Source organism: Macrobrachium rosenbergii, chromosome 8 (assembly GCF_040412425.1).
Source record: "Macrobrachium rosenbergii isolate ZJJX-2024 chromosome 8, ASM4041242v1, whole genome shotgun sequence".
Lineage (NCBI taxonomy): Eukaryota > Metazoa > Arthropoda > Malacostraca > Decapoda > Palaemonidae > Macrobrachium > Macrobrachium rosenbergii.
The window spans coordinates 30,177,150-30,189,244 of record NC_089748.1 but is presented as its reverse complement, the minus strand read 5'-3'; the positions used below and the strand labels follow the sequence as shown (position 1 = coordinate 30,189,244).

General features: G+C 38.3%; 1 protein-coding gene across 3 annotated transcripts in view; it reads left to right on the top strand.

Annotated features, from left to right (window-relative positions):
• The first annotated feature begins 253 nt into the window (after positions 1 to 253).
• Positions 254 to 12,095, top strand: part of LOC136840641 (solute carrier family 22 member 3-like) — a 28,304-nt gene continuing 16,462 nt past the window's right edge. Inside the window, exons 1-6 of one of the 3 annotated variants that reach the window (XM_067107340.1) lie at positions 320 to 497; positions 650 to 766; positions 4,062 to 4,299; positions 4,832 to 4,967; positions 5,676 to 5,877; positions 7,305 to 7,408. In XM_067107340.1, the coding sequence (XP_066963441.1) occupies positions 722 to 766; positions 4,062 to 4,299; positions 4,832 to 4,967; positions 5,676 to 5,877; positions 7,305 to 7,408 (725 nt within the window). In that variant the 5' untranslated portion in view covers positions 320 to 497; positions 650 to 721. Of the gene's footprint in view, positions 498 to 602; positions 767 to 4,061; positions 4,300 to 4,831; positions 4,968 to 5,675; positions 5,878 to 7,304; positions 7,409 to 12,095 lie in introns of those variants that run through there. The other 2 variants (XM_067107342.1, XM_067107341.1) reach the window with 2 other exon arrangements.

Genomic DNA, 12,095 nt, shown 5'->3' with positions numbered 1-12,095 from the left:
AAATGTTGTCCTTTTACTGGTGTGGATCAAGCAGTCGGTCTATATAGTGTCATCACTGTTAGTTAACAGCCCTGTTACAAAGTCACGTGTACCGAATGTAGTCAAACACAAATCATCTTCTTGTTGCTTGGGTTAGGAATTTCCATCCTCATTTCCCAGACAAAATTGCAGCGAACCATTGTATACGGTCATGTTGCGTAGAACCTGATGAGTCAGATCGAACGCAGATTACGCTCTGAGACGCAGCGACTACGTTTGACTGGCAGAGGTCGTCCCAAGAGGCAGTTACAGATTTCACCTCCTTCCTGAAACCCTGACAACTCTGTGCTTTACTCAAGTCACAGAGCTTGCCAAACCCAGTTATCCCGTTTATTATTAGACATGGCCAACTTCTTTGTCAAGCAGTGACCTAAAGGGAATTCAAGGAATTCTGTCCTCCCAACAGCTTGATCGTTGTAGTACTAGGCAGTGTGTGACTTTCTTTCCCGCAGGTATCCGTTAGTACCATCTCTCTCTCTCTCTCTTTCTCTCTCTCTCTCTCTTTATCCAATAATACCTTTCTTTGACGTGGTTTTCATATGTGCTTTCTAAATGTATTAACTGTGGTGCTAGTGTTTGTTAAAAGTTTATCATAGCAGTTTTCCTGTAGGACTTAAAACAGTAATACACCGAGTGGTTCCGTTAAAATACTCGGAATGACAATTTGTGTATCTGCTGCTACATGACACGTATAAAGTGTCAAGTGCTAAGTGTTAATGCCTTAATGGTAAGTACACGCGCTAGTCTACTGGTCTGTGCAAACGGTGCTCTAGTATTTACACAAATAAATCATATATATATATATATATATATATATATATATAAATATATATATATATATATATATATATATATATATATATATATATATATATATATATATATATATATATATATATATATATATTGGTGCAGAAACTCTAATAAAGTTATAAACAAGTGGCAAGCAAATTTACGTCAGTGAAGTGGGTTGAATATATTTAGTTTAGCAGAAAAAATCTGAATAAACAATTAATAAAATGGCAGACAGTGACAAGCAAATTTATTCAGTGAAGTGGGTTGAATATCTTAGAATTTAGCATATGGCAAAAAATCGTTTGGTTAAAAACAATTTTATAAGATGGCAGTGTATTTATATATATATATATATATATATATATATATATATATATATATATATATATTGTGTGTTCATTTTTATATATTCAGAAATATTTAGGCACAGAAATCGTTTAATATCGAACTCAAAATACCTTGGGAATAATTTACTCCTAAGGAGATTTTAAAACTATAATTGATAAGTGCTTTTGCGCCGGCCACGATTCGAACCGCGTTCTGGTTTAAAAGCAGTGTTAGGTACTGGCTTTGATAGATGCATTTTTCAATTGCAATTCCCTTCTGTGTAATTTATTCCCAAGGTATGGTGAATTCGATATTAAACGATGTATATGGTTTGATATTTGTGAATATAGATAAGTAACGCCTGTATAAGTGACAAAATAAACTAGTAAAATATGCGCCGAAGTTTCTTCGGCGCAATCGAGTTTTCTGTACAGTCGCTACAGCGTATAATCAAGCCCATAGAAAATATATAGAGCTATCTTTCGGTGGGCTCGGTATAATGCTGTATAAACCGCGGCCCATGAAAATTTAACCACCGCCCGGTGGTGGCCTACCCTATAACGTTGCTAGAAGCACGATTATGGCTAACTTTAACCTTAAATAAAATAAAAACTATTGAGGCTAGAGGGCTGCAATTTGGTTGTTTGATGATTGGAGGGTGGATAATCAACATACCAATTTGCAGCCCCTCTAGCCTCAGTAGTTTTAAGATCTGAGGGCGGACAGAATAAAGTGCGAACGGACGGACAAAGCCGGGAAAATAGTTTTCTTTTCGAAAGAAATATAAGTTTGTATTAAATACGGGGAACTGAAAACGTTTGAGATAATGTCGACACGTAACTCTCGTGTTACGGGAATTAGGAATTAATGCCTGGAATCTCTCATCGGTTATCAGCATGGAAGCTGAAATCACAAATAGGTTCTCACCATTACGGTAACCACGAGAATCGCAGTTGGTGATTCAGGGAAAAGAAAACGGGCTCTGTCCTTGCGGTCAAGAGGCATAACTAAAAAAAGGCCATGAAATGTATATGTTTTTGCAGTGTACATTTGGAGTTACATCAGAGATGATAGTTGCAGAACTTGATTCCGTAGTTCTGTAAATGCTTTCAAAGTCACAACGGACCCACTGCAATTATTGCTAATGACCGTTACACAGTGGCCGTTACGTTAGACTAAGATATACTTAACTAGAGCGCATATGTCAACCTTTAGGAATGCACCAAGGTATTCGTACCTTCACATGGAGAAGGACGAGGTAAACAAGAAGATAAACGAGAAGACTTCAAAATATTCGAGATCGTGGATGCTTGAGACTAATGAAAGTGCATTTGTCAGTCGGGATGTGAGTGACTTGAAAGCGGAGAATGTTAAAGCTTGATTCGCCGAGTTGCACTGAAAGTTTTTTTTTTTTTTTTTTTTTTTTTTTAGACAACAAGGCTTTATTTAGGTATTAAATTGGATGAGGCCAGTTACATAAATCATGATACTACACACGAACACAAATACGTCTGCACCCGCAGTTATTATTCTGGAATGGAATATCGTGATAATTTAGACCTAAGGCTAATTTCTGGGGCCTCTGCTGAGGCTATTCGGCTTTGAAAGGGAAATTGAGAGTAAAAAGGTTTGAAAGGTGTGAGAGGAGGAAAACCAAGAACCTTACGTAATGCCAACAGTGCACCACGTCGTCTTTACTGACGACACTACCCACCTACGAGGAGTTATTATTCTGGGAAAGCAGAATAGACATAGGAGACAGTGAGCTTATCCGCTTGGTTATTCAGATACACTTAAATAATTCCCTTTGGGCGTAAGTTTTTCCCAAAGTGAATTCGATTTGAAGGGGTATTTGTGGTTTAATATAAAAAAGACAATAACTTCCGAGATATAGAGACAAAATGGCACATTTTTGTGTCAATATGATTGCTGCCTTTTAATTTTTTTCTGCGATTATTGATAATATTACTGCCAACGGTTTCCTGTTCGAGACTCCTGTTACGTGTTACGTATTTCAGTACTCATGACATTACAAAAATGCGGTGCACTGTAGGCATTACTTAAGGTTCTTTGCAGCGTTCCTTCGGCCTCTAGCTGCAACCTCTTTCATTCCTTTTGTACCTCCGTTCATATTCTCTTTTTAATATCTTTCTTTCTACCCACTCTTATCAATTGCTTCATAGTGCAACTGCAGGGTTTTCATCCTGTTACACCTTTCAAACCTTTCCACTCTCAATCTCCTTTCAGCGAGGAATGACTTCATAGGTCCGGCGCTTGGCTAAAATCTATCTTCCATTCCATTCCATGACATTGCGTAAAGTCTTAGGAACCAGCATTATAACTTATTATAACCGTTTTCACAGTTTTTATCACATTTGTAAAATTTTGCTTTTTGACCATCAGTGACGTCATTTCCTTTTGGTGACAATGTCTGTTGAGATTAAATTAACACATACATATACATTACGAAAATTATTAAACACTGCACCCAACATGGATTTAATTCTAGAGATATTTTTGTCATTACACATTTTAAGGAAACCTATTGTTTTGAGTTTTGATTGATAATAGAGAGTTATTAAGAGCAACAGACCATTTATGTATTGCAGTACTGTTTAGATCTATTATCTGCCATTGTTCACAAAAACGAGTAAAATGATGGAACGTTAAATGTTGCATGTCCAACGCCCTGCTGTATGGATGTTGAAGGGGCTTATTTTTGATGGGCCACCCTTCCAAAATTGACCAGACCCATCGTCGTTTAACTTGGCTGATATTTTGCCTCTCATTGTAAGCATGACCTCAAACCAATTTGATTTACAAACAGAGAACAAAAGACCAAGGTATAGGTACAGTACAAGTTAAATTTAACGACGTTTTGCCTGTCAATCTGATTTCAGATGAAGCAAATGAAACCGAGATCAGAGGATGGCCCAGAGGAAACCGGTGACGTAACAATCGGCAGCGTCAACGCGGGATTCGTGGGGAATGAAGAAAAACCAGTGGAAGAGATTCAATCGACGTGTTCGACCGTTGGCGACGGAGACGCCCACGAGAAGGTATCGTTCGAACACCTCTTGGACATCTCTGCAGTCGATGGACGCTGGATCTTTTACATGTTTCTCATGTGCTCCTTCAGTAAGGTTCTTCTCTGATGCTTCTGGTGTCATGTGACGCTCTTCAGTCAAATTCTTAACCGAGATGAAGGGACGTTTATGTATTTAACATTACCTTCTGTCACTTCTATCCCAATTGAACACCATAATATTCTTTGGAAGCTTGAATTTCAAGTCAGTGACCCCTGTGGGCTTGTTTCATATGAATAGGTTCATCTTGTGAAAGATGATAATAATGGTTCATCTCCTGAATAATAATAATAATAATAATAATAATAATAATAATAATAATAATAATAATAATAATAATAATAATAATAATATCTCCATTAATTGGTTTGAAAATTACGACGGTTATATTTTAAGTAGACGATAACCATATGTCCAGACTTAACTTACTTTATTCATCACATGTATTTACGTGTTTGCTGGTGAAACATATTGAACAGATCATACCTTTTGTTTTTATAGAATAAAATCCAATTTATCAGTATGAAATGCTTTAAACCCTCAGCTACTTATGTCAGCCCTCATACTTTTCTCTGATGTCACAGGTGGATTCAATTCTCCATTCCAAGTTTTGTCTTACCAATTCCTGGGAGCCACACCTGACCACTGGTGCCAAGTCGAGGAACTGTATGCCTCCAACTGGACGGATGAGCAAGTCCTTTCTCTGGCTATACCGTCCGAGTAAGTAGAACTGGCAACAATGCTCTCGCAAACTTAATTAATATTACTCTTTAATTACTATTCACTTCTCTGTCATTGCCACTACAGTGGTAGTGACCTCTGGATTTGTTTGCTGTCCATTGGCAACCCAGAAGTTGAGAACCGACCTAACGAGTAACTTTTAATTTTCTCCCTTGGAAGTATTGTTACCATACGCAGCCCTTTTTGTCAAAACACTTATCATTTGAGCTCTTTAATCAAGAAAAAAAGAACCATTTAATCCCAAGGCTTCAACTGTCGTGAAATTGAAAGTTTTCTGCACTTAGATGTGAATAATTTTTTGTTGGCAAAATGACTTAATTACTTGCATTATCAACAAAACCCTCCTTGCACCACAAGTCACCTTCTGCAAATGTTTTGTTGAAATGCATTGATTCATTTTTGACATAACTTTGAGAAACGAACAGACACTGAGAAGCATTGATTAAGTTTTGACATAATCGTGAGGAACGAACACACTGAGAAGATTAAAACAACAGAGGAAGAAGCTTGCCACTCCCAGGAACTAGAGCCTGTTATACTTAAATCTGGCCTAGACTTACATTCCTTTATGTTATTTTATATATAGCTTTATACCTTTTCTTTTGATATATATACATTACTACTACAATTCTTACGGCTAATTGTACAGTAGTTGTTTTTGTTACATCAGCTGCTTTACATTTTCAGATTCACAACTGGGAAATATGACCCTTGTCACGTGTACGACCTGAACTACACAGCAGCCGTTGCTCTCGGATATAAAACCTCTCTGACACGCAGGGCGAGCCTCTCGTTGCCGAAGGACCCCGGTGAGACAACCACGATTTCTCCTTGCTCACACGGTCGCAGATTCAACCTTACTCAGTACTCTTTGACCGTTGTGACGGAGGTGCGTAACGTAGCCTAGCCAGGAGAGTTTTTGGACATTTTCGCACCATGATTCGGATTAATGCATTGAGTTGACTGGTACCTCATATGTGCTTGCTCACTCTGGTACTTCATAATGTGCTTGTATGTTTTGACGTCAACGCTGTGTCTACGCATTTTGTGCGTGGTCCAGCTAGGCTAAGGCGTTGCTACTCATGCGTTCATTGTGCTGCTGCTGCTGCTGTGTGCAGCTCAGTAGCAATTTATAGGCAAACAACTCTCGTGGAATAAAAGTCTGGTAGGCTGCAAAAGTTGGTGACAAATGCACCCTATGTCTCACTGTTCATTTAGTGGGTGCAATGTGTTGAATTAGACCGTGTCATCGTTTCTTTTAATATGCTAAAAACAGGAACGGCAATCTCCTCTCATCTATCGTTAGTACATGTACTGCTAACTACAGAATTTTTTTTTATATAAAAATGAACACTGCAGCAACTGCCTGCTTTAGACACACGAGGATGTGTTCTTGTTTCTGATTAAGCTGGCGTTATGCCAGCATGGGCTCTTGCTCACAGGGCAGCCCGTAGCGCGCGTAGATGCTCTACATAACACGTATGGAAAGGTGCCCAACTTGATGTTATTTGTTTCTCATTAACTTAAATTGTTAAGAAATTATGAAGAGATGAGTTCGCAGGCATAGACAGCTCAGAGCATCCACATGCTTCTGCTCACAGAAGAATATGAATCCCATCTGTCATTATGTACAGCACAAGGTATGCTGTATGATGACAGACCTCCCTTTTTTTCTGTATATTCCATAAGAATCCTTTGTGGACAAAACAACATAGGTTCGTTTCTTCTTAATCTTCAGTTGAACAACTCAGTTACCAGTTCACATTTCTTGACTGCTTTTTCTGTGCTGTTGCTAGATCAGGAAGGCAAGCCAGAAAACGATGCATTATTACCTTCTGCCATTAAAAGAAGGAAATGGAATTATTTTGATGAACATAACTTTTTAGGTGATGCAATAAACTTCAGAGAATGTCCTCGGGAGAAGCTGAAAACAATAGGTTAAGAAAACTAAGCTTTCTCAATCTTTCTTAATCTTGGGTCAGTAATGCTGGAAAAGTTTGAAACTTAAGTGCGTAAATCATTTGATCCTTTTAAAAAACTTAGACAGCAGTTATGCTAGTGCTCTACTATGTTTTTCTGGTGGGCAGACATATGTTGATCTCCATGAAGTCAAATTAAGCCGTTCATTCTAAGCCAAATTGTGTGTAAGTTAACCTTGGGAGCACCTTTCCAGTGGGTTTAAAGCATTGACAGACAATTACTTTTATGCTCACATAAACGAAAATATTTTCAAAAAAATTTAATTTAATTGACCCAAGTAAATGTACAGTCCTTAAATAGCTTAGTTAAAATTCATTATCCCTTTTTGAATTTCAGTGGGACCTGGTCTGCGAGAGACGAGCGCTCTACTCAACAACCTTTGCTGCTGTGTCTGTAGGAAAGTTGATCGGTTACTTTTACTCAGGAGCCCTTCTAGACTTGTAAGTGCACCAACCACTGGTGACTGATGCTTGCATTCAAGCACACGTGCAGCGTTCAAGTAAATGGAACCTTTCTGTCGGTTTTATTTATTTATTTTTAATCTTGAATAACGTATTATTGTGAACGGTTCAGTTTGTCCGGGTTGGTTAATGCCTCCCAAGCATTCAAGACACGAAAGGGTCATTCTTTAAAAGTCACAGAATAGTTCTCATTTTTTTGTGCTTAAATGAAAGCTCACAGCTTTTATTCATTTCAGAAATTTAGGTTTAATCAACTGTCACTCTGATTTGATGCTGTAACATGTATTTTATTTGATATCACAAACATATTTTCCCAATTTCCTGGCTTGTCTCTTTATTGTTGCTTGACCCTGTGATTAAGTAACTAGCACATTCATCACGTACACAAACACACCCACAAAAATAGTCACGATTTCTGGTCAGGTGGACTCTCCAGGCTTGGTTTTAGACGATTTTGGCATTTCAGGAAGTAGGTCCAATTTGGCCCCTTATACGTCAGTTTTGAAACTGGGACCCATTTTAGGTCTTGCAAAAATAAGGTCGTTCAAAATAATTTAAATTCGTGCAAGAAAGTTATTAGATATGTCAGTACCACATGAAATGCATACAAAAATGCAGGAAGGACGTGGGCATGCCCCCTAGGATAACCAGTGTCCCAGGGCTCCACAGTTAAGCCCACAAAGAGGCCCACTTTATAAAACAGGTCCTCTGGGCTTCTCTGAGAGGCACCGGAGGGTCCCAGGGACCACTGAATCCCCCGATAGCCTCTGTTAATATAGTTCATTTCGATTTAGCTCCGGAAAAAGTCACAAAACACGTTTATGCTTTCTAAAGCTCCTTGAAAGGTGGGAATCCCTCTTCGGCTCCAGAGGCTAATAATGGATTCCATGTCTCCAAAGAGGTTTAGAAATCAAGAACTTGTGTGACTTTTTTCAGAGCTAAATCAAATCAATTTGATGAACAGAGGCTGCCCTCCAGGGATTCCGGAGGGACACTTTAGCCCCTGGTGTTGCCCGGGACCCTATGGTGCTTCCTAGGGGAGCTTAAAGGCCCTATTTTATAATGTTCCTGTCAGGGCTTAATTGCGGATCCCAGATACCTTGGTTATCCAAGGAGGCCTGCTCACGTCCTTCCTGTAGAAGCCTGGAAGAGGCACGGTACTATTTTTTGGACAATGTTCCCTCCACTCATGTCAAATGGGGTATACGAAGGAGAAACTTTTATTTTTGCGTGTTTGTCATTTGGTATTACCTTGTCTAATAACATTCTTGCATGTGTTGAAGGTATTGTTACAAGAAAAACGCATGTGCAACTTCATTATTGCTCCAATATGATGAAGAAAAATAAAGTATCGCCCAAAAAGGGAAAAGTTTGGCGGCAACATGCATTGAGATGACTGGAGACGTACTTGACTAAGGAAAACTTTTGTAGAGCAAGAGATTGACTTCACTAAAGGTTCTTTGTAGCGTCCTTTCGGCCCTTACCTGCAACCCCTTTAATTCCTTTTTACCGTACCTCCATTCATATTCTCTTTCTTCCATCTTACTTTCCTCAAACCTCTCCTATAACAAGATTCGTAGCGCAGTTGTGAGGTTTTCCTCCTGTTACACCTTTCAAACCTTTTATTGTCAATTTCTATTTCACGGCTGAATGACCTCATAGGTCCCAGTGACTGGCCTTTGGCCTAAATTCAGTACTCTGTTCTACATAAGCGGTTTCCCATTTGTGGCACTGTGGTTATCATTTCTGTATACATCTGCAGACATTTTGTAAACAAACTTAGGATTAAGTCATTATCCCACTTAGGGAAAACCTTCACATTTTTATTATAGGGTTAATGATCATCTTGCTTCCTTTCTTCTGACATTCAGAGGAATGACCTCTTTCTTTAGCTGACATGCAGAAGAATGACATCTTTCTTTAGCTGATTTCAGAGGAATGACCTCTTTCAGAAGAATGACCTCTTTTTTTTAGCTGGCATTCAGAGGAATGACCTCTTTCATTAGCTGACATACAGAAGAATTACCTCTTTCTTTAGCTGACATTCAGATATGACCTCTTTCTTTAGCTAACATTTGGAAGAATGACCCCTTTCTTTAGCTGACATTCAGAAGAATGACCTCTTTCTTCAGCTGACATTCAGAAGGATTACCTCTTTTGGCTGACATTCAGAAGAATGACCTCTTCCTTTAGCTGACATTCAGAAGAATGACCTTCCTTTAGCTGACATTCAGAAGAATGACCTTCCTTTAGCTGACATTCAGAAGAATGACCTTCCTTTAGCTGACATTTCGGAAGAATGACCTATTTCTTTAGCTGACATTCAGAAGAATGACCTCTTAAATTATCTTTTTCAGAAGAATGACCTCTTTTTTTAGCTGACATTAAGAGGAATGACCTCTTTCACTAGCTGACATCCAGAAGAATGACCTCTTTTTTAAGCTGACATTCAGAAGAATGACCTCTTCCTTTAGCTGACATTCAGAAATGACCTCTTTGTTTAGCTGACATTCGGAAGAATGACCCCTTTCTTTAGCTGACATGCAGAAGAATTACCTCTTTCTTTAGCTGACATTCAGAAGAATTACCTCTTTCTTTAGCTGACATTCAGAAGAATTACCTCTTTCTTTAGCTGACATTCAGAAGAATTACCTCTTTCTTTAGCTGACATTCAGAAGAATTACCTCTTTCTTTAGCTGACATTCAGAAGAATGACCTCTTTCTTTAGCTGACATTCAGAAGAATGACCTCTTTCTTTAGCTGACATTCAGAAGAATGACCTCTTTCTTTAGCTGACACTCAGAAGAATTACCTCTTTCTTTAGCTGACACTCAGAAGAATGACCTCTTTCTTTAGCTGACATTCAGAAGAATGACCTCTTTCTTTAGCTGACATTCAGAAGAATGACCTTTCTTTAGCTGACATTCAGCAGAATGAACTCTTTCTTTAGCTGACATTCAGAAGAATTACCTCTTTCTTTAGCTGACATCCAGAAGAATTACCTCTTTCTTTAGCTGACATTCAGAAGAATTACCTCTTTCTTTAGCTGACACTCAGAAGAATGACCTCTTTCTTTAGCTGACACTCAGAAGAATGACCTCTTTCTTTAGCTGACATTCAGAAGAATGACCTCTTTCTTTAGCTGACATTCAGAAAAATGACCTTTCTTTAGCTAACATTCAGAAGAATGACCTCTTTCTTTAGCTGACATTCAGAAGAATGACTTTTCTTTGCAAGAATGGTCTCTTTTTAGCTGACATTCAGAGGAATGACCTCTTTAATTAGCTGACATCCAGAAGAATGACCTCTTTCTTTAGCCGACATTCAAATGAATGACCTCTTTCTTAAGCTGACATTTGGAAGCATGACCTCTTTAGCTGATATTCAGAAGAATGACCTCTTTCTTTAGCTGACATTAAGAAGAATGACCTATTTATTCAGCTGACATTCAGAAGAATGACCTATCTCGACATTCAGACGAATGACCTGTTTCTTAAGCTGACATTCAGGAGAATGACCTCTTTAGCTGACATTCAGAAGAATGACCTCTTTCTTAAATTGACATTTGGAAGAATGACCTCTTTCTTTAGCTGACATTTAGGAGAATGACCTCTTTCCTTACTGACAGTCGGAAGAATGACCTCTTTCTTTAGCTGACATTTGGAAGAATGACCTCTTTCTTTAGCTGACATTTGGAAGAATGACATCTTTCTTTAGCTGACATTCGGAAGCATGACCTCTTTCTTTAGCTGATATTTGGAAGAATTACCTCTTTCTTTAGCTGACATTTGGAAGAATGACCTCTTTCTTTAGCTGACATTTGGAAGAATGACATCTTTCTTTAGCTGACATTCAGAAGAATGACCTCTTTCTTTAGCTGACACTCAGAAAAATTACCTCTTCCTTTAGCTGACATTCAGAAGAATGATATCTTTCTTTAGCTGACATTTGGAAGAATGTCCTCTTTCTTTAGCTGACATTCAGAAGAATGACCTCTTTTTTTAGCTGACATTCAGAAGAATGATATCTTTCTTTAGCTGACATTTAGAAGAATGATCTCTTTCTTTAGCTGACATTCGGAAGAATGACTGTTTCATTTGCTGACATTCAGATGAATGACCTCTTTCAGTAGCTGATATTCCGAAGAATGAATTTTTTCTTTAGCTGACATTCAGAAGAATGAATTCTTTCTTTAGCTGACATTCAGAAAAATGACCTCTTTCTTTAGCTGACGTTCACAAGAATGACCTCTTTCTGTAGCTGACATTCAGAAGTATGACCTCTTTCTTTAGCTGACATTCAAATGAATGGCCTCTTTCTTCAGCTGACATTCAGAAGAATGACCTCTTTCTTTAGCTGACGTTCACAAGAATGACCTCTTTCTGTAGCTGAAATTCAGAAGTATGACCTCTTTCTTTAGCTTACATTCAAAAGAATGGCCTCTTTCTTCAGCTGACATTCAGAAGAATGACCTCTTTCTTTAGCTGACATCCAGAATAATAACCTCTTTCTTCAGCTGACATTCAGAAGAATGATTCTTTCTCTAGCTGACATTCAGATGAATGACCTCTTTCGTTAGCTGACATCCAGAAGAATTACCTCTTAATTCAGCTGACATTCAGAAAAATGACCCCTTTCTTTAGCTGACATTCAGAAAATTACCTCT